We start from the raw sequence: 23,327 nt of genomic DNA on the forward strand, positions 1-23,327 counted from the left end.
GAATTCCACCAACCAGATCGCTCGTTTCGTGGTACCAGACAACTAGATATTATCCATTATGGTGCCGATGCTACCCAGCAAGCTGCCAGTACCTTCATTTGTATTCATAGCCCTTTCGGTGGGCCTTGTCGTAGGTTTTCGTGGAAAATCCAACTCCAAATCGCAACGGGACATTTGGCAAAACGGATGATGATGGTGGCTGCTGATGAATGCTCTCGGGCAAGCGTTCGCTTCGCTACCCGTATGGAACAGCGAGCACACATTTACTGTGAATTACAATTCGCTAGGTCCGAGCAGCCGTGTTTCGATAAGAGCCGTCGACGAGACAAAGCGACTATTCGCAACATGGACAGACGTACCTTGAAACGGGACAAAACATTAATGGACAAACGAACATGTTTCTGACCGACTTTTCGCCTGCGAATCATCCTTGACCATGGTCGTCGCTATGCAACCAGCCAAAGCTATCTAACAAAACTTACAAGCGACAAGTATTGGGGGTCGGTAGTGGGAGAAGATAGGTAGACAACGGCAGCGAAGCTATTGATAACGAGCCACTAAAAGAGCACGTGATTCGGTGCCTTTGTTTATCCTTCGCTTGCCCGAAGCAAGCTGGTGCCGAAGTGAGCAGCAGAGCGAGAGAGCGAAGGTGAATTGAGATTCGAGAACGATCGTGAGATCCAAACTTCGTCTCACGCTGTAGCTTCTCACCAAAGACTGGATGCTGCGTTCATGAGTTTCTCTCACAATTTTCCGAAATCGAGATACCGGACCGGCTGTCTGTCGGCACGGAACCGCTTCTGTCCTATATAGAGTCAGGTACGAAGTGTTCCGACCCACAGTACACTAGAGCGCATCGTCGGAAACGTTTCGCTGTGCTGTGGCCACCAATCCGTTCCATGTGTAAAAGTAGTAGCTTAACACGCGCGTAACCAAGAAAGTGAAACGTACAAGGCAAGCCACTGAACGGGAGGGGAAGGAAGGGATAAGGGCACAGTTCACCAAAGTACGCTTTCGTATGGATGCTTTCGGAAGTTTTGGAGTTTCGGCGTGATTGAAAGAAGTGTGTGTGTGTGTGTGTGTGTGTGTGTGTGTGTGTGTGTGTGTGTGTGTGTGTGTTAAACGGGCCTAACGTTCGTGCTTTCCCCACCGCCGGTGGGTGTGATGTGGTTTGGATTTAAGGATTGTGTTTCAATTTCTAACGTGAGTGTGATGTGTACATGGTGACAACTTTCCTTTACCTGCCGTCCCCTGCTAGGTTGTGAGATATTAAGACTTCTTCGTTTGTTACTGTTGGTGTGTGTCCGTGTTTAAGTTTTGTAAAATATTATACCCGACAGGTTGACAGTTGACAAAAAAAGACGAACCTTTTGTGAGATATCGTGGCAGTGGAATAGGATGGTTTGGACAGGAAATGTTTCAATGCCGCCCAGTGTTCTTGCTTACGTAGGTGAAATATGTTCAATTTCGACACGTACCAGCCGTCTACAATTTGATGATTATTTCCGTTATCCGCTTCCTCGTCGTCGTGTTTTACTTCGACGCCAGCAGTGTTCCCCATCAGCCTCACCCGCTGTGCGTTGATTCGTCAGTTCGATTTGACGCCAATGTCAAAGCCGTACACTAAGCAGCATCACGACTTTCTGACACCTACGAGTAATTGGAAAAACTTCCCATTCCCGCCATATACTGCTTCCTTATGTTTTGGGTATGATTTTCCCGGCTCTGTTCCCGTTCCCCTCTATCCCATCCAGGCAGCGCGATACACGGATGAGTGTGTGTGTACCGCGCGTGTACGTTGTGTACTGCGCGAGAAGAAAATTGGATGCTTATGAATACACGCGCGCTTGCCGTTTGTGTCTGTAGCTGAAAGTGCTTTGATGTATGCCCTGCCACGCTCCAACCCACCCACCAAAAACCCTGCCACGCGTATCGGTGTAGCAGCAAGAGTAACAGCCAATGCCGGAAGCAATATTTCACTCCGAAGCCATACAGCACGGCACGCGGATGTTTGTATGTAATGCTACTGGAAGACGGTTTATGGCACATTTTGCTCACTAGAAGCGACTATCTGCCACTGGAAGCGATGGAATCACTATCAAAAAAGCGTAATGAAAAGCTTTAGTAAAGCACTGTTGAAGTGGTTTACTGGAAGTGGAGAGAACCATTTGATTGCATACATTCAGGCGCTAGTATACATTCAGGCGCTACCAACACAACGTCGACAAAAAAAAAGGATTTCTCCGTGCCGAAGCCCTGTCCGCGGAATCTGATTAGAAAAGTTCAATCAGCTTGTTAGCTTAACGAAGGCAATGTCAAACGGAAACGGAAGCCTTTTTTTTGTTTGGTCCATAATCAGGTACACTTAGCTGACCCTAAACTGTGCTGCAAGCTGTGGGTGGGATGGTTTGGAAAGGCGTCGAGCGCGTGGAAAGAGCGAAAACACCAACATATAAAAAAGAGAAAAGATTGCTGTACCAACAAACCCGCATCGGGACCGGTAATAGGAATGGGGCGAAGCCCCAGTTCTTTGGTTCATTGCGTGTTTCAGGCCTTTTCCTCCGTTCTTGCCTTTGTGTGTGTGTGTGTAGAATCCGCCGCGAAAATCCCTGCAGGGCGCACAGGAAATGGTTGGGCTTAATTATTGTTTGTGCTCCTACGCAGGCCCTCATTCCATCGCGACGCCGCTATCAATCCCAGTTCCCTGTCATCGACACAAAACGCGATGAAGATGTTGGGCCCGTTGTTGGGCCTTTAACTCTTGCCGCTCTTTTTGCTACTACAAGATAGTGCTTTTTTGCCCTGGGCCTCCTACTGTTCCAATTTCCTATACAATTTCTTCCATTTTTCTTCGTCTGGCCGCTCATCGAACGAATTGGCACAGTTAGCAGGAGTGCGAACACTCCATTCCTCGCTGATAGCGCTTACCGCTAAGCCGGCTCCGGACGCAGTGTGCCATCGTGTGGTTTCCATCGCCTCGGGAATGCCTCATTTGCAATGGAAATTGTGAAGCTCGCTGAGTAAGGCAGCACAACCACAGAATCACGGCCACGGTGGTGCGATGTCAGAATGCTAAGAAAGTGGCCAAAAAGGAGCGGCCAGTTGGCAACAATTCCCGTCATTTCCGGAGGGAGCTCACGAATGGGGGGCTCGGCGTTAAGGCGCCTGGCAGTTCGCCAGTGGTCGTTGAGACTCCCGTCTGGATAGAAAAGGACAATTTAACAAGCGATGGAAAGTGTTGCAATCACAAAGAGGGAAAGCAAAAAAATCATTCTTGTCGCATGAAATGACTTACGGTGTGCCGCCGTCTTAGCCTTTTCCAGCGACAATAATGTCCGCTGTGCGGGAACACGAAACCGGCAGAAGGAAAACGGACGACACGTCGCCAATCGGGTGACTGGCCAATGTACGAAATGTAAATTGAATTTGTTTCTCATTAAGCGATGGAGGAAAACTTTAAACTCAAATACCTATTCCATCCATCGGGATCACGTCCCGACGTCGACTCTCGAGCGGGACGGAGAAGGTATTGTCGGAAAACCATTAAAGCGTAGGTTTTGATTCAGCTCTCAAATCATTTCTCTTTGCTTGCGAAGTTGAGTTGAGCGTCTAGCGTAGCGTAGATGGAACACGGAACCGGGCGCCGGGGAAGGATTGTTGATGAAACTTTTGTGCTTAACTCACAAAATAAATCTCCTCTTTCCAGCTACGGCCGGGAGTAGTACGAAGGGAAGCGAACTGGACCACGACTCTTCAAATAGCAAAATCTCAACAGTGGACAGTGGAATTAGACAACAGTTCGGGAAGGTGGGGGCGTGGACGGCGGTTCGACGATTAGCACTGTTTACCTCCCTGTTTGGTGGATGGATTCGCTTAGAGACTTAGAGGGGATGGACGGGTTTTCGGACGGGCGGTTCCTCGATGATGGGATGGAATAATTTTTACGCATAAAGTTCAGCTTCCCTTCGGAGTTGTAGGTTGAATGAAATTATGAAGCACCCTTGTTAACGCTTCCTCGGGGGGTGAGGTTTATTTTACTTTTTTACCAACTTTTTTCGACTTAAGTACAATGGGTTAATGCAAGGATCGCGTGGAAGGGAAAACAATTCAAATGGTTGGCTAAGGCAAATGCATGACATTCAGTAATATAATATAAAATTGACGTACAACTGCACCATATGAAATCGCTTAAAGATGACATTCGAAAGTGAAACGGCAAAGTGCAATTGAATTGAAGCCAGAGCTTTTAAATTTTAAACATCATTTCAAGAAACCAGAAAAGCCAAAAGAGCGTACCAATGCCAACGCTCTTTTCGTATTTCTTGCTTCCTTTTTTTTGGTATGGAAATACTGTTTTCTTGTCAGGTTGGTTCGCCTTTAGTAGGGGTCAAAAGAGGGGGCAGCCGGGTGAGAGCAACGCTGGTAAAACTTTGGTCACACCGATCTGTCCGATATTAATGTATACCGTTGCATGGAATGGGTCAACCGAAACCGTAACAGAAGAATAAAAGTTGGACTTTGCTTAAAGAAAAGTTGTCGGTGAACGCGTCTCTCCGTGTACAGAGAGAACCTTTGTCTTTAATCACGAAATAACCAAATAAGATACAGTGCAATCTTGAATGTGTCTTTTTTTATAGTTTCGTTTGCTTTGTCGAGAAATTTAAAGTAAACACAAGCCCACTCTAAAACAAAACGTTGTTTGCGCATGAAAGCACTAAACATCAAAGTACATTTCTCATCCGCCATACTGCTTAGGAAGTGGCTAATTTAATGAAGTATCATCATCATCATGTTTAAAAATGCTAGTAAAACACCATCACAGCAATGAATCTGCAAATCCCCTTTTCCCCATCCTTTACGGAGGACGTTATGACGTACCACGATCTCGGGCTGATGATTATTCAGGCAGCATTCAGCGGCGCTCGTAATTTGTTGTGTAGCTCGGGTTGGCGCTGGCATTTGCTAATGCGCACGGCCATCTCGTCAGCGAGCTGACGCCATCCGCAAACCAACCGAGACGACGAGTCTGCATTTCATTTCCCGTCAGCAAGCATACTGTGAACACATGATAGCAACTGTCGCACACACACACATGGGACAGCAAGCTAAGAGGCACGGTGATAAACATACAGAGCTTATCTTCACACATTTTCGGATTTTTCATGCTCTGCTTTAATGATACGCGCTCGCAAACATCCACACATAGATGTGTGTAACCTCAAACAGTAATGAATAATGTATAATAAAAATGCAAGAATGATGAGTCTTCTCTTTCATTCGTTTCTGTTGGCCAGCTTGCCACTCATTTGTGGCACACTTTCCCCACATTCGCGGAGTGTATTTAACATTTTGTGCTTTTGTCCTCTGCTTCAAAAATATGCATACCACCGTAGGAGCTTCTGGATTGCAAGGGCCAGCAACAGTGGCCTTGGTTACCTGTTTGAGACCCATCCACGATAGCACAAACTAGCTAAAGAAGGTCCGCGCGATGAGAGATGTGTGAAACGAATGCTGTTAATTAATTTCCACACGACACTGGGACAAAAGTGCATCGAGTGAATGAGGTTTGATTGAGCTTGATGGTACTGTTGGCTACGTAATTGGGCAAGACAATCTAATGAGGATGGGAAAGTGTTGCAAATTCTATTGTGAGCTCTATGGTACAACAGTTTCATGTTTTCTTCTTCTAAAAGTAAATGAAACTTGTGAAGCTTTAAGCAATCTATGCTAGAGTTAGGAAAGTCTAAACGTTCTCATATATTGCATTATTTTTTACAATTTTAAAAATTACATTAAATCTTGTTCACAGATGAGAAATATTAATACACGTAAAGATTAAAACTTTGTTATATGAATCAGCTGTTAAAAAGGCCAAAAACCTCAAACAAAATGAGAGCAAAACTCGCTAAAGAGAAGACATTGTTTACGCTTGAGCTTCTTTATTCCCACATGTGACTTTCAATCTGGTATGTGTTTCACGCTCCTTTTCCCCCCCCGTTTCCCACGTCTTCAAATGCCTCCCGAGGGAGTATCAGTGTTTTCCGATTCCGGAAAACACCCTTACCTATCATACGAGATAATTTATTATCCGCACCGTGTATGTCACCCGGCGTTAGCATCATGAACGTACCCAGAACGTTCCTTCGCCCCGTTGCTCGAATGCGAAAGGATGCGCCACACACTATATATTTCCTGTTGCTGGTTGGTTGCTGGACCGCTACCATTTAGCCCACCTTCCCAGAGCTTATTTTAGTCGATTAGGTTGGCTGTCGGATGTGAACCAGAAGAAGAAGAAAAAAAACACAGATATCCCATACCCAGCCCACTGTGTGGCACCTTTTTATTCCCTGCCCGATTCACACCAACAGGAGATTACGTATCACTGCGGACACGAGAGTGGTTCTGCGTTTTTGGCGTTTGTAGTGCTGTTTACTCACCTCTTTAGCAGTAACACCAAAGGGGGGGGGGGAGGGGTTTGCGCCGGGTGCTATGCAATATTTATGACCAAAACATGGCTCCCACCGCATGGCGTCACTCGCACCGTTCGGTGTAAGCGATGTGTGGCGGCACAAACAAACACACCGAGCCTTTCCACACTGTCGGTGTCTACGCGTTGCGTCGATGATGGGATAAGCGAACGTCAGATAGAGCCTTTCGCTACTGTTTAGTGTTCATCCATTGGGTTTTGGGACCCATTCGCCGGAACTTGCACCTCCCCGGGTGGGTAGTGGAAAGTGAAGGGGTACTCTCTTTGTGCGATTACCTGCCGTCGCATTGAGTGTATAAAATATTCATACGGGATTTTTGGGGGGGGGGAGGATATGAGGAGAAAAAGAAATCCCTTCCACCCCGATAAGGGGCTTTCATCGTTTCGTTTATCAAAGCCATCATTTAACCGGAACACTAACTGGACCCTCGTGTTTTGGGGCCGTTACGTCCCCTACGGATAGTTAGATCGTTTAGCCGAATGAACCGTATCGACATCGTTGGATGGCTTTGATCTTGCGCTAAGGGCTGATGAACCGGCCAAAGCTTGAGCAGAGTGGCTTTCTTATTCTGCGTAACAATGCTTCTTGGCGTTTCCCGCTTGATATTGCTAGTTACCAAGAATTGCGGCACGTGTTTCCTAATACCTTGTGTTACCGAGCGAGGCTTTTGTTTGCCGGGTTTCATAAATTTACGTTATCCCATTGTTCGTTTCGGAGAATAAGTCGGAGGAGTTAACGCTTTATCCCTTTAAGTCGTAAATTAAAGTCCGTTTTTTTGTCTCTCCGCCTGGTGATATATTAATCTTTCCTCCAAATGATCTACTGATGAAGAGTAATGTGTGTCCCTTGTCGTCCTGTAAGGCGATGGCGGAAAATGTATGAGTTAAGGCAAGATTTTTTTTATATTTAAACAGAAGAGACATCTGCCAATCAAAGGAAAAGTGTGTATGTGTAGCAAGAGAAAATTCACGTGATCGCAAAAAAAACAACTATTTCATTCATGCTGAATCATAAGTTCTTGTCAGTGTTTTTTTTTCTTTTTTTCATAAAATGATGTTTCCTAACATCTTAAATTATTTATTCAATTTATTATTTTTTATATAAAATTTATGAAAAAAAGTATGCCGTAAAACGAGTAAACACTTCCTCCTCCCTTTTACCCAAGCGCGAATTTATTCAAGTGGAGTGGAGCTTTGCTCAAACGTTGGCATTTTGTTAACCGCTCAACTGCAGCATTCGCACCCCCGAAAAACCACCACCACCACCAGCAACAAAAGGAGGTAAAAGCCAGAAATAAAACTTTTTGTACTCCCCTTCGCTGGCTGGCAAAGATTTTCCTCTTTTCCGTTGTATCTCGTCGTAAATTCCTGCAGCAAGAAAGCTACGGCATGAGTGTTCCCCCTTCGACGCAACCGAAAGAAACCGAAAAAAACGTAAATTCTACCATTCCGCTGTCAGAAGACAAGTGCCAGAAGAACGTACAGGCAAACACTCGCCACAAACTGTGGTGGAAAAAAAGCCGTGCCTGAAACTGTGCAGATGAAGATGCGAAACAATTTCGGGACCTTGGATGCTTGCGAGCTTGCTGTGTGGGTTTCTGTGTGTTGTTGTGTGATTTATCAAGACGATGATGTGGCGGAAGTATCGTAAAAGCTTAATCTAACAACAAAAAAAGAACACAAGCAAGTACGAAAAACTCAACTGCGCCCCACGATGCGTCCATGGGAAGGTGGGAAGATTAAGAAGGACAGAAAAGGCAGGTTTGGTGTTGTGTCTGATTCCGGTTATGAAGTTGATGGCACATCGCGGGTACGGTGTGCAAGGATAAGTGAAATTTATTGCAATTTTGTATTTTTTTGTCTGTACCTCCCTTTGATGCTGCAGAGCGTCCACTTGCTGCTAAAACCGAGCCACGGGTACAGTGTTAAGAAGTAACCGCAGAAGAATTCCCGCGGTAAATTGCACCGTTGCAGGATGGGCTTGGCAGTGGTTCGGCTGCGGCGTGTGGAGCGCTAAATTGAAAGCGAACGAACGAACGAATGCTAAGGTGCAAATGAATTGGCGATCGTTGTCGCGCGTTTCGTCCCCGTCGTGGCTGGGGAGCATTATGGCGTTAATCGTGGAAAGTGATTCAAACCGACCGGAGGAACGGCGGGTACGGCGGGCAGGCTTAAGAACGCCGGCGAGAGAACGTTTGTGGTTGCCAACCGGCAACCGCGATGGCTGCTTACGGTGGCTGCTTACGGTGGTTATCCTTTTAGTAACCTGCCTTGCCCAACCGATCGGCTGCAGCCGGGGCGAGCTGCACGTACACGAGTACGCCATCCTACGAACGGATCCGTGCGCTGGCAACGTGCAGCCACCGCCGTCGTTCGGCGGCGGAAAGAGTGCACTAAAACTGTCCGAACTGGTGACGCAAAGTGATGTGATATTCAAAGCATTCGCCGGTTACGGAAATGACCTGCGCGCGGTCGCACTCGGCAACGGGACGCAAGGCATGCCGGTAGCGGAAGCGTCGCAACACCGTCCGCATCAGCATCAGCAGCAGCAGCAGTACCATCACCAGCCGCGCTGGAAACCGCAAGCACGGATGGAGCACGGCGGCGAAAAGGCGACGGGCGCAGATTTTATCGTACGACTCGAGCCCGCCACCGTCTACAAAGGAAATGAACTTTTCAAACAGTTGCAGCTGAACAGCTGGCAGCACTATTTCATCCTCTGGAGGTAAGCAGGTGCAGGGGTTACAGTTCCAGTTCGGGTTTTGGTGCGTTGGAAGCGACGGGTAAAATGGGAGTGTAAGAACGGGGTAAAAAACGGAAAAATAATTCCTTCCATCGTGTCGTTCGTGTGCTTTTTTCGTTACGCTTTGCTGCTTCACCTTGTGGCTGTATTGTAGTGAAACTATGGGAGCCATTTTGTGTGCTGGAATCGGAATCGTTTTGCTAGATGAGGGTAGTTTTCCCTGATTGGCCGTAGTGGAGTGGTTGATTGGAGCGAACAAATCATTTCCTCCTTTGTTGTTAGGTGGCTAATAATGTTATACGACGTTAATGATGGTGGATGTTTTTTTTTTTGCAGCTCAAGGAGTTGCAAGGATAGATGAGATCATTATTGCTTATTGATTTTGATTCTTCAAAGGAACAGTTCAATGCCGAGTTATGAGAACGATTGCTAGCTTAATGCGATGCTAAATTAGATAAATTAAACTGGATTGTAGTTTATTGAAAGGGAGAATGTTCCAAAATTGCAAACACTCTCTTGTGTTTAAAAACATTGGCCTTTGGAAGGGATTTTTCATATAAGATTTAACCAGTACAAGGGATTTTAAGAGCTATGCATGCCTGGTTTTGCTGTTTTCTTAACGTTTCAAATTGATTTTACTATTTATTGGCAACTGCTCGTTCTATAATTACAAGACTTATTCAAAAATATCTGAGAAACAATCAATAAATGGTGGATCTAATTCAAAAATACATATGAAACCATCAATCATTCTTGGGAGACCAGCGTAGTACGTAATGTCAGAATGTTTTTGTGGCAGAAATACCACATTGTTAGAAACTAAGAAGAAAATTAACTGAACCGAATTGTTTAGGCAAATTAGCGTAAGCCAAAAAAAATGTATTTATTCTAACGGATTTTACAGCTGTTTCTCGCGAGTGTAATTGTCCCAAAAGAAGAGCCTTTCCCGCCGCATTTGCCCTTTTATTGTGTTTTTTCCCAACAAAAAACATCGCCTCCGCTGACATTCGTTGGATCCTTACAACAGCTTTCAACATCATATAATTCTTCTTCTGTTTGGCGTAACGTCCTACGCGGACGTGCCGGCCTATACAGGCTTCAGATACTTAATTCATTACCACGCAGCCGGATAGCCAAATCCTTGCTACGGGGGGACGGTCCATTCTAGGATTGAACCCATGACGGGCATGTTATTGAGTCGTTCGAGTTGACGATTGTACCACGGTACCGCCCCATATACACCATATAATCATACTTGTAAATAAATTGCCCTATTGATATTACTCGACCTAACCGATGGCCGCTGTAAGTAACAAAATTAAAATGCACTCTTGTTGTTAAATTATTGTTTTTAAATGGATATGGCATATTGAATGCTTGCAAAAGCTGTACAACCTATAAAGTGTCTCAGACAGTTATGGACCTCGACGATCTGGTATTGGGGGCCTTCACAATTCTAGTTAGTTTTTTGTATGGAGTTTGACAGTTGGAGGCTGAAATCATGTAAACACTCCATACAAAACCACACAAAAAACTAGCCTGCAATTTTCAGTCTAGATTATTTTAGCCACAAAGCTAGAATTAGATTCGAATACCTGCTCGAAAACACGGGTTTGTTTACATTTATCCCAAGGTGCATTAAAGAGATCAGGTGATGCAATATAGAATCAAAGTGTATGTAGTCCAGGTGGTTTCATAGCATTTTTTTATAACCAATTTTGAGCATCACTTTTTAACAGAACGAGTGAAAACTTGTGCTCAAACGAGCTTTCTGGATGAATACTCAAAACACTCTTAAAATCTTCATTCAGAAGCAGAAGCGATAAAAATCAGCCTTCTAAATTCATACACCTTGGGATAAGCCCACCTGTATATTATACTCACTTAGATAGCTGCTCGAAAACTGCTATACAATGCAAACAGCTGACAGGCTGAAATTTCAGCCTACGAACTTCAAACGGAAAGGGCCCCATTGATTAGTTTATTCATAGCACAATGGGATAGTTCAACGTGTGGTATTCAATTTAAGATTCAAGAGATTCATTTCAAGCTTCAATATGTTGTTGACTACAATTTGTATTATGTCCCATAAAAGACAACCCATTCTTAAATTGAAATGAAACACTGAATCACAATCACGACACTTAAGCAAGAGCCCCCGCTAGAATGCATACAGAAGCCGAGCACTCGAAATGGTGATGCAATTTCATTACCATAAGCATTGCAAAAGGAACAGTTGGGCAGCCAGCGGTTGACACAACAATAAACCGTTTCGTAATTTCATCCCCATGGTATGTCTTTTACCATTTTGTGGTGGTTGTCTTAGCACAGCACTGGATGGGAGAATCGCCACCACAAAGAGAACGTAACTTTATGTGCAACGGTTGTTCTTTGCTTTGCCCGCCCGGTTTCCACTGGACCTCAGACTTGGTAAAAGAAATAATTTTATTGAAAGCAATTTCACGCTCTGCAATACCTGCCTCCATAGCACTAACAACGAGAGACAACACGCGGGAGGGTAAGGCATCACCGCTCCTTTGGGGAAATGCACTCTCCAGTAGGAAACCGTGTTTACTACAAATTCTGTCACTGTGCCACCCTTTGGTTCTTGGCGTAAACTTTTGCATCGCTCTGTACTCCTTAGAACGAGTGCAAAGCGGTATGACGTCATGAATTTGCTATCTGCGAAAAATAAAAGGTAAAGAATCGAAGCAGATTGCACCAGTACAAGTGTTTGCAATGATTTGCCAATTTTTGAATTCTGTCTGTTTTCGTTTTCGTGTTGCGGTCCCCGAGGGTGACATGCAAATGGATCATGCAATTTATCATTGCCACGAGTGTTTGCGCTGCCTTTTGCGTGGTTAATGTCGTATACAATGGTGCAGTAATGGGAGAAGGAAATGAAAGCAAAAACAAATCCCGAAACCACACCCGAGCACAAACATTACAGCAATTGAATCTGAATCAAGCTGAGAAAACCAAAATTTCGTTTTGTATTTTTTTTCTTCTCCCCCGACTCATACGCTTACTCTTACACCGCACAAAAGCGGTGCAAATGATCCAGCCTGCAGCTTGCTGGTAGTAGACCCCATCCTTGAGCTATGAAACGAACCTCGTTGATTATTTTTCAAGTGTCAGCAGCCCGAAACGGCATTGCTCGAACGTAACTTTTGCTGTCTGGGTAATGTTTCATTTATTACATACACATGCACACGTGTTCATGCATTCATGCTGTTTTTGAAAAGCGGCTGATTCAGTTTTTCATTGTGCAGGATGGCTTAATGTACCTCTGTGGCTGTGAGTAACCATTAATTGCGCATTGCACTGTTTGTGTAACGTGCCTGAACATACAGCAGGTAGAGGGAATGAATGCCTATGCTAACAATGGGTTTGCGATGCTTTTTCTCGGTTCTCCATGGTCTTCGTGGTGAGAACCGAAAGAGGATTTGTATCTTTTTTACTCAACCTTGCATTATTTATTTTTTTAGGTATAATATATTTTGTGTTTTCTAGGCAATTTGTTCCTTTGAATGATAAAAGATAAAATATAAATAGATAAAAGTATTATAACATAAATATCACCTCAACAAAATAGCTTATACATCTAACCCGTTTAATACAGTTCTGCCCAACTAAATGACTAATACTAACCGCACAAAGATCCCCATCGACGCGTTCGCAGTGTCCACCGTGCGCACCCACTCGAGTTGCACACACAACTAGAACAATAAATCACCGACACAATTGATATTCAATTAATTCCCGAAACATTTAACTAGATTTTCGGCTAGATAAATTTCAAACCAAACGTACCGTGGAATCGAAACCGCTCTGCTGCGTCGCCCCGGTTTATTTCACCCCCACCCCAGTCCCCAGTGCTATGCGACGCGGCACACTGCGGGCTTGTCGAGGGGGCATCCGGGGCTGGATGTTTGCCACCCATTCATTCTGGCTGGGTGCGGTGGTAGTGAGTGTTTGCGTTGTCGTCTAGCGCAGGGCCATGTGGTGACCATAGTTTAGATCCTATGGTCGTATAGTTCTGGCACGATGCTCTCCACCCGTTTAGGATGCTGGTTCCGGCCCGGTGAGTTTCAATTGCGTTTGCTCATCCTCACTAAAACCCATCCCACCCAACACAGCACAGGACAGCACAGACAGTCACACACAGAGCACAAAGGAGCGCTTTGCGCTTGGGACCGCCTGCGAAATGGAACCGCGCCTGCAGGTGGCGCGCGCACAGCAGAACCACCAACCAACCTACTGCCACCATCCACCATCCACGACCTCCACCATAACTCCCTCCCGGAGCGTAAGAATGGAACGATAATTGAATTTTGCCAACGGTTAACAGCCCCAGTGCCCGACGCAGCGCCACGTGTCTAGCGTCAAGCGTTTTCGCTTCGCCGCTTCAGAAGCGCCGCTCACGTTATAATGGTGGAGATGAGGTGGAGAAAAGCTTTCATTCTGGGTCTGTTGGAAGTGTTTTTTTTTCTTTCTTCTTTTTGCTACAGTCCAAAAATGAAGTCAATGTACGATTCCCGCTTTGCTGCGAAAGGCAGAAGAAAGGCGCGCTCGCCCGCGCACACACATTAGAGCGGCGTGACATTGTAAATTGGTGTGAGCTTACAAGCGTGATTACAATCAGCAATACATGTGTCTCCTTTTGAAAATGATTGCTTCATTGCTCCCTTAAGAGCGGAGGGTTGGTACACGGGAACACGTCATTAACACGACGCCCAGTGCCGCAAGGGACTGGGCTTCTCCATTGCCGATGGGTTCAGAAATGGTAATTTTGTGTTGAGTGGAGATTTTTGTGTTGTATTTGTTTTTTTTTTTTTGAAACATAATGAGTGAGCATTTTAATGTGAAAATTACCATCAACCAACATCAAAGAGTCTCATTATTGGATTGGTAATGTAAGCACACAAACATATTCGGCAAAGAATGAAGGGAAAGCATCACTGCTCATCCCGAGGTTTGGCAAATGCAAACAACCCGAAAATTTAACCAGTAAACGCACCGAAACATACATTTTTTCCCCCGTCTTTCCCTCTTTCTCTCTCGCTGTTTATTGGTGTACAATCTGATACGAATAACCCACAACAGCAAGTAGATTGATTAGTGTAGAAACTCAACTCGTACAAAATCGAGAACGGAACCACAAACATCGGCAAACGGTGGAATGAAGCAGGGTGGTGTAGTGCCGAGTACGCAAACCAGAAGGATTAAATTGAAACCCACCCACGATGATGATGGTGTATGGGTGTGTGGGACAGAGCGGAGGGGGGCAATATATTTGCTTCCCTTGCAACTGTAAATGCAAACGATGCATTCGATGTGCGATTGCCTAGCCAGTACCGGTGTGGCATTGAGCGGAAAACGATTGCTCCAATCAAACCACTCGTGTGGCATATTTGTGGATTCGTTCGTGCAGAGCAGGCTGGGATGTTTCTGTGTGTAGCTGGGTGTAGTGTGGGCTTGGAAAATTTCATTCGAAAAAGGGTTTCTTGATGTACTTTTTCTACGAAATGGAATGGAGCTGTGCTTGTTTGAATGTTGTATTTGCGAGGGTTTCCAGGAATTAAAGAAAAAAAAAACCACAAATATCAAAACGAATCAAAACTCTTCCACTGAAGTGCTTGTTTTGCTGCATCTGCATAGAGACCGGAGCAAGCTTGCAATGGAGCTTGATGCAATATAAATTGTGCAACAAAACGTTAATGGTCCATGCAGCTTGCCTAAAGCTGGTGGAAATAATCCACCAAGGGAAATTATCATCTTGCTCCCTTTGACTCTGCTCTCTCCTTCAATCCAAGATAATCCTTCAATGACGTATGATAATGCGAATAATGGGGAACGGGAACAGGATCATAAAGAGATTATTAGATTAAGAAAAATTTCTCCCTCTTGGTGGTTGCCACAGCGAACGAGTTAATCGAACCGATAGGCCGTGTGCTGGCTTAATCAGCATTAAACAAGCTTACGTTTGCCCCGGTAAACGCTTCCTAATGAAGTTTCTTCTACAACTAAATCTTCTTTTTATTTCAAATATTTCCTTCTCATTCTCTTCTGTCCCGTTCTATCCCTCCATAGCAACGGTAGCGTAGAGTATACGCATCGTGATGTGCCGCCCATCCAAGGTAGCGCTGGCTCCGAGTCTTCCGTACCAAACACAACGAAGCGAGAACCAGACACATCATCACCCGCCACGGTTGCTTTCACACGGCGCAGTGCAGCATCCGGCATCGGGCCTACCTCGTACACGAACTGCACGAACCGGCAGCCGCTGACGCATCAACGGTTGCCCATACGTACGCAGGCACCTGCTGTTGCGGAAGCGGCGCAACCGATCGACACTGACGAACCAATCGATCGAATCACCATCACGACGACCACTCCTTACATCGCTCGAGCCTTCACCGACGACAACGACCAAAAACCCTTGTCCGCTGGTGAACGTGTCAATTTGCACACGAGCGACTCCCCATCGCAACAAGCAGACGAACGGGAAACGGCACAGGCCGGGCCGCCAGCAACGAAGGGGCAGGATTTTCAACGCGAGGGTCAGATTAGCCGCACGCTGAGCGAGATACTGCCTGTTACGCTGGTCGTATTTGGACGGTTGGTCGGCGGCGGCGGCGGGCGGACCGATAAGGTGCTGCGAGTCGACCCGTACGTCGGGCTGCTGCGGTGGGACGAACGACTCGAGGATGCCCTTTGGCAAACGCTTGGTGAGTAGAAAATTATCCCTTCGCTCTTTGCAATGGCTTAGATCAGCGATGGCTTCCCGGAGGCTGTGTTGCAAAAGTGAGCGAGGTGGCTCAATAGGGGGCTCAAGTACGGTTGGCACGAGTGCCGTTAGAACAATGTGTAGTGGGGTGTGAATGACGCATGAAGCTTGATTATCGAAAACCATTCATGTTGCCATCTTTTACCATCGTTGCCCCCGTCCCCGTCACGAGTGCTGGCCTTGCGTGGCTCTTGTTCTCGAGCACATAATGATTTTCAGCTCCGATTGCTTGATGGGAGAGCACCACTATGCTCGGACGATGTGCAAAGGCTGGAAGGGGAAATTAAACGTGAAATTGTTAAGCCGAGTAGAGATAGGAGTTTGGGCTTGCTGGCAGCACCACACCTATGGGTGTATGTTTTACGAGCGGGCAGTAAGGAGCAGGAACATAAGGGAAATTAAAAGAGCTGTTAGTCGTTCAACCTTTAGCTTCGGCATGGGATTGTCTGTTATGAGCTGTCAGTTTTTCTATTTCGATTGTTTAAGAGTATTTTTGATGATGTGATTATCTTTTCGGTAAAAGTTCTTGCATCAAGTGGGTACGAATCACATTTATCAGTCAATGTTTTGTACGATTTTAATTAATTTCTTCCATTGTGAATTGGTTCGTGTGGTTATATACAATCTGGATGGTTTTATTTTGCATTTTAAGCAACATTTTACAATTATTATTGATCTATCGTAGTCCTGGGGCATTGCGTAGGGTCGGTATCGTTCAATCCTTTTCGAAAATTACTGTGGTTTTCCGTAGTCGGTTATAGTTTTATACACATTTTTTATTCGATGGTGAGTTTCTGAAGCAATCGCTACAGACTGTGTTCTGTGTTTGTTTACCTTTTCTTTTCTCTTGCAAGAGTGTACTATTTTATGAACTTTTAATTAAACAATTTTTTCGTCTTCTTCCTTGCCACAACAACCGTTGTCAGACAAGACCTGCCTGATCCACTGGTGGACTTGGTTTTCAGTGACTTCTTGATTTTCCCATAGCAAGATAGTAAGTCCTACCTATGGAGGAACAGTCCATTCGGGGCTTGAACCCATGACGGGCATGTGCTCAAGTCGTTGGAGTTGTCGACGGCACCACGAGACCATTATCCAAATCACAATTTAAAGTATTTTTTTCCAAGTAGGAAATTCACTTGAAACGAAACCTTTCTAATTGTAACGAACAGCTAATATATTGTATTAGCTTAAATTACTTATGTTGCTTATCGACAGCGGCTCTAACATGACAGCTGCGTTGTGGGGAAGTGAGAGAGAGAGAGAGAGAGAGAGAGAGAGAGAGAGAGAGAGAGAGAGGGGGGCAGGCAGCACAGGCGAAGTGAACACGGGCGAAATAGCGAGAGTAGCAAAGGTTCACCCCGAAGGAGCTTCGCTTGCAACGGATGAACCTGCGCAAGTTAAGTGGAATGACCACAAACGGGTTGCGCGAGTTTTTAAAACGGACACGAAGACGAAAATCGACCTCTTGCTTCCATCACGTCAAGAGGAGAAAGAAGATCAGTGATTTTTTTTAAATAAAGTTAAAGTTAATTAAGAAAACTGAAGTGTCAACCTTAAGCACGCGAAAGAAAGAGCTTTGTTGCTGGACGCAACATCTTAAAACCAAATATCTCTACGAACTTTACTAGTCATTTTCTATTACACAGCTCCGCTTAAAAGGTAAACTGATTGATACCTGTCTAGCTGAGCTCTCCAACGTAACTACACCTCGCTGCTTTAACTTCAATCTGAAAGTGTTTAAATGGAAGAATTAAAGCTTTTAGCAATTGAACAGACCGAAAGCTCAAATAGAAACCAATTACATTAATTATTAAATTAAAAGGGCTGCCACGAGATAATTTAAAGATAGGAAAAATGGCGTAAATTCCATCGTACAATAGCCCTGAAGCTAAAATCACTCATAAAAGCACAGCATCAATGGAAAGTTCCACTAGACAGTCTTCTTGTTCGAACACACCCTTGGCATTCATTTGTAACTGTTTGCATGAGCATCAGCTTTGGCAGCTGGCTGTGGCTTTGCTCATACTTGGGGTTCCCATTGCCGCACAGAACCAGGCTGCAGATGAAGGTGGTTGTAAATCAGAAAACTAAACAATCACGAATACAGGGGCACTGGGGTTCAGGCTTCAGTTACTTTACATTCGTCACGCGTTTACAAGTGCGTCATTGTTCCTATTTTCCAAACCCCAGATTTTCTTGTGTGCACAAACAAACGAACTGGCTGCCGTTGAACGTGAAAGTGGATGCAAATAAAGGCGAAAGATTTCTTTGTAATTCGACTCGACGCTACCTCAAGCCTTTGGCGCCCTTTCTTTCGAGCACCACCAGTTGTTTGTCGCTGTGCCTTGTGTTTGCAAATAATGTGTTTATTTTTTTTGGAACCTTTTCCCTCTATCTCATCTCAATACTTGTTCTCTTTTTTTTGTACACATTTCGTGCATGTATTACTTTACAGGCTGGAGCGCGTGGAGCAATTACACGAGCTGCAGTGTGGCGTGCGGTGGCGGTGTACAGCAACGCTTTCGACACTGTTTACCGTCGGCGCCGGCAGACCGTGCGGAGCCAAACGCACCGACAGACGAGATCGTTCCACCGACGGTAACGCCTTCATTTTCTACCACACGCAGCAATGTTTTTAACAGTGAAATTGAAAACCCCATCACTACCACCACCACCACCACTGCTACCGAACGTACGCAGCCAGTCGCGTACGGTGCGCCACCAAGCGTCTCCATCACCGCACGGCAAGGTGGAAACAAATGGAGCCGAAAGCTCCAATCAAAACAACCGGCGGAAGGTGCAAAGGTGCAGCAGCAGCAGGCACGGCCGTTCCACACCGAGCCCGTGGTTAATGAAAAGCGCATAATGAACCCGACCGTCGACGACGACGGCGAACCCATTTCATCGGAATCCATTCCGATCCGGTGGCTGGGAGGGAAATTCAATCCATCCGCCACGAGACGGTTGCGGGGCACGGGGGCGGCGGCACCTGTCGAACCAGCGCATCAGAACCGGCCGCGTGCCAGTCAAGCGGAGGGCACGTGGCCCGCCTGCGAGGGACACAATATCGAGCAGCGAAGCTGCAACACGTTCGAGTGCACTGGTAAGCGAGCTGTTGTTGCTGTTAACGCTTCCCCCTAGGGGAGTGGTTTGGGGAGTGTGAGTAATAAGAGATTGAACGGAGAAGAAAAAAAGGCATGGCACACTCCAATCGCAACCATATCCGCTGACACAATCGTGCCGTGTTTTTTGCGCCACCACAGGACCGGGCGCATAAATTTGATGGCACAACATAAACCCACTCATGGATAGGGAGTCTCTCGCTCTCTCTTTCTCTCGCTCTATCTTTCTCTCTCTTTCTCTCGTGTTTGTTTGTTTCGTTGTGGGGCGTGCGTCGTTTTCTTGTTTGTTTGTGTTGTGTTTTTCTTTGCAATGCCCTTACCTTTTCAGTGGTGTCTGCCGGTGCAGCTGGCCCTTTTGTTATGTCTTACACACTTTGATTTATCACCTTTCATCACCGTCTGGCGGTGGACGGGATGAGATGAAGCATAAAAAAGGTAGGGAAAAAACTTGCCACGAAAGCCCTCGCCCTCACCATTGGTGGAAGAACACACCGTCGCTCGAAATGTTCCATTTATTTCTTTTATGAGTCATTTCGTTTTTGTTTGTTTTCATTTTCTTACGCACGCCTTATTCGCTCGCACTTGAACGGTGAAGTTTTACGACAGCCATAAGCTGCTTCATCGGTCGAACGTACACACACCGTGCCGTGGTTTCCGTGCCGAATCCGTGTGTATGTTGCAGGTTGTTGTGCTGTAGTGCGGACAACCATTACCGATCTGCAGATGACGGCCTTCTTTTAGTGTGCGTGTGTGGTGCGCATTTCTTTTTTTTCCCAAAAGCTTGAAATCCATAACTTTGTGCCGGGATTACGCTTCCACCCTTAAACGGACCATATAAAGGCGATGGGGTTTCGGGTGCAAAGAAACAACGACAACCCCGGTGACAGAAAGTTTCCTCAAGTGGTCCTCACTTGAAACTCTTCCCCATTTTGTGTTGAAAGATTGGTTTCGTGTGTGTGTGTGTGTGTGTGTGTGTGTGTGTGTGTGTGTGTGTGTGTGTGTGTGTGTGTGTGTGTGTGTGTGTGTGGATGCCGCACTCGAGCGATCACTTGTTTCAGCATTCAATGAAACGCGTTCTTCAATATCGACAGGTACAATCGATTTGCTGGCGGCCGTTACACCGACCACCCACTGGCGGACGGCCTGGGACGAAAGCGTCGAGGATCGGATCAACTACGCAATCAATCAACTGGACCAAAACTTTACCCTTATGATGAGTTTGCGCCTAAAGGTAAGGAATGCAAAGGTAGTTCTGGGAGCAAACGAGTGTGTTAAAATGATCCAATTAACGATCAAAGCAATTGCACGGTATATTGCTTTTTGTGGAGCTGTTTTCTCTCCCCGATTTTCTCATTTAACTCACTTCAGTAGATGTGAATGTTCCGTTGTATAAGTACATCAGTTGCTGAGGAGCTGTTAAAGCTTCAACCGCATGTCCCATATGGAGCCAGCGAATTGCACAACAACGCATCATGACCGCTTACTTCCCTGAAGATCGGTTTCGAGTTTCGATTGCAACTATCCGAGCAGCACTTTCCGTTATTAGGTGTCTTTTGAAGGCAATGTTTGGTGCTAGAGTTTTCGTTTCCTTTTGCTGGCAAACAAATTCTGCAACGTCGTTGTCAAGAGAAAGCTTCTCAGAAGGACAGCAACAGCACGGCTTACCCATGCATGATTAATTTGTGTTTTTACTTTTTCAATTACTACGCATTGCCTCTGTCGGATCGTCTCCGATTGATCCTACGCCGGTGTTTGCTTCACACAAAAACCGCCAACGATTTATTTATTCAGTTGGCAAGTGCTGCACCGGAATGGTGGTCAATACACCCGCATACAAGACAGCGTCAGTATTTGCTCTACCAGTATAGCACCAGCCACCAGTTTTATGTCATTTTGTTTGTGTGTGTGTGATTTTTTTAAACTCATAAAACATCTCACCTAAAGCGGAAGAAAATCGATACCGCTCTGAAACATGGAAAAGCAATTCCAATCGTCCGTATGATACGGGCATCGAACCACAGAGGTGGAAAGTTTTAGTCGGACTTGCAGCCACGATAAAAAAGCACCATGATCACTAGCAAATGGTACAGCAATGGTACGGCCCGATTCGGGGATAGTAGGACGAAAGGATAATAAACACACTCACACACACAGACACACACTGTAGTTGGATGTTTTTGATGCTTAACAGTGGAAGGTTACAACGACCATAAAGCTAAAATTAGGTTCCCTTGAGAGGAACTAATTGGACCCACATCCAGAACATGAATCAACTGAACCCCAAATGAGCATTTATGTATTTACGTGGTTTTTAAAAGTGGGTCATTTTGCAACCGATGTTTCCGTTTGCATTTAAACATAAAAGATTACGATGCTAATTATAGAGATTTACAGAACCCTCACCGTGGCACAACACACTATAGTCATCTGTTTGCTCCCTGATTGTCCCGTTGGAAAACTTTTCATTCAATAGTTTATTTCTCTTCATTTATCTTGCTCGTCCGCCGAACGACCCGGATATTGAACCTGCATCCCCATCGGTCTCCACCGTCCACACACCCCATCGGTGCCCTGCCCACCGCTCACTCAGCCCGTGAGTGATGACAACGGTCGCCAACAATCCGGCCAAACGGCGACCGTCCGCCCAACGGGTGGACACATTTTTTCCATCCGCTCGAAGCTAACGGCCGGCTCAAGTTTGTCGATAAATTTCGAAACCGACGGTCACGGTGGGCTGCGAGTGTTGCAGGAAAAGTACGGCCTCTCGGAGATGCTGCCGGTACGATCGGGTGCGCTGACACTGCGCGACGGTGCCTGGCATTCGCTCGCATTAAGGTAAGACAAATCGCCAACTCCATCTTCCCCTTGCGATTATGGATGATTTACTAAATTTGATAATTTATGACCTGCCGTTTTGCAGCGGCCGGTACGGTGGGTTCGTAACGGTGTACATCGACTGCCAGTGGATCAATTCGTTCGTGCTGACGAAGGGTTCGATCGAGCTGCCCCAGTATCCCACCGTGGAGGTTGGCCACAGTGTGAGTAGCAAGCGACAACACACACTCGCCATCGGTAGTCACATTGAACTTAGCTTGCTTATCTATTCTTGTTTTCCCCCTTGAACTTTCCAGGTTGAGCTGCGACAGCTTACGGTGGTGCCGGGTGAAAAATCGGCCCGCCTGCAATGCAACCCACGGCCCGTACCGATACACGATGTGGAAAATCGACGGGTGACGAATTACTTCGAGCATCTCAACTAATCCTCCCCCACCCAGTTTGGGCGGGATGGGCAGCAAGTTCAGCTAGGCTCGTTGGGGATTTAACTGCACTGATTTAATTGCAGCACTGTTGCGAAATCCCCCGATGTGCCCGACGGTGCAACACAGCGGAACAAAACACACACACACAGAAGACGTCCATGTGCAAAGGGTGAAATAGTTGCTTTTTGCTGTTTGAAATATAAATCGACTTGAACGTAAGCACGGCACGGTTGGGTGTGTAACGCGCCGGACAAACAATGCAGCCGCAACTGGACGGCCGTGTGGTTGGGTTCTCTCCGGTCCAATTGTGTGCTTTATTTCTTTTACTTCAAATAAAATTATTTAAAAACTCGGAATTTCTTAGCTGAAAGCTTGCAGCAGGACGGTGGAGCTCATTTTTGCCATTAAGAAAAGGTATTAAAATAGTAACTGGAATGAAAAAAAACAGAAACAACCACAAAACGGGAACGGAATACAATAAATAAACGTTAATCGGAATTGATTGTACAGAGACGTGCTTGAAACGAAGTGCAACAGTGTGTGTTTTGTTTTAATTGATCGAAACAATCAAACGGTGTTTAGAGTGTTGAGAAATGCGTTAAAATAATGTTTTTTATGTTGAACACATCAGGGTAAAATTGAAACATTTTTCTAATAAGTATTATTTAACGGTATGGCAACATGTGAAGTCGATAATTTGACCAATTCTATGATCGTCTTGAGTTTTAATTTTGAATTTTTTAGGCTAAGAACTCTGCTCTTATGCAAACCGTTTTAGACTTTAATAATGAAATTGTTATGAAGTCCACATTTTTGCATATATTACAAGATTTTCGTATACAAACACATTTTACTAGAATATTCGACGTACTCATGTTGACTTTCACAACTTCAAATCACACAACTGATTGCACGCGTCAGC

The 23,327-nt window shown here is 45.5% G+C and overlaps 1 protein-coding gene across 1 annotated transcript; it reads left to right on the top strand.

The window, feature by feature from the left end:
- Positions 1-824: 824 nt before the first annotated feature.
- Positions 825-22,933, top strand: LOC1273179 (uncharacterized). Its single transcript, XM_061647955.1, has 8 exons — positions 825-1,006; positions 8,373-9,212; positions 15,324-15,961; positions 18,479-19,126; positions 20,237-20,376; positions 21,736-21,980; positions 22,066-22,183; positions 22,277-22,933. Exons 2-8 carry the CDS (start codon positions 8,542-8,544, stop codon positions 22,403-22,405), a joined length of 2,589 nt encoding a protein of 862 aa, XP_061503939.1. The 5' UTR covers positions 825-1,006; positions 8,373-8,541; the 3' UTR covers positions 22,406-22,933.
- Positions 22,934-23,327: the final 394 nt, after the last annotated feature.

The sequence above is a fragment of the Anopheles gambiae genome, chromosome 2 (assembly GCF_943734735.2).
Source record: "Anopheles gambiae chromosome 2, idAnoGambNW_F1_1, whole genome shotgun sequence".
NCBI classification, from domain to species: domain Eukaryota; kingdom Metazoa; phylum Arthropoda; class Insecta; order Diptera; family Culicidae; genus Anopheles; species Anopheles gambiae.

Excerpts from the sequence above, each read along its gene's own strand:
- LOC1273179 (XM_061647955.1), top strand. The coding sequence starts at position 8,542 with ATGAATTGGCGATCGTTGTCGCGCGTTTCGTCCCCGTCGTGGCTGGGG. Across the intron at positions 15,962-18,478 it reads TGCCCTTTGGCAAACGCTTG|GCTGGAGCGCGTGGAGCAAT; the intron begins GTGAGTAGAAAA and ends ATTACTTTACAG. Across the intron at positions 19,127-20,236 it reads CAACACGTTCGAGTGCACTG|GTACAATCGATTTGCTGGCG; the intron begins GTAAGCGAGCTG and ends CAATATCGACAG.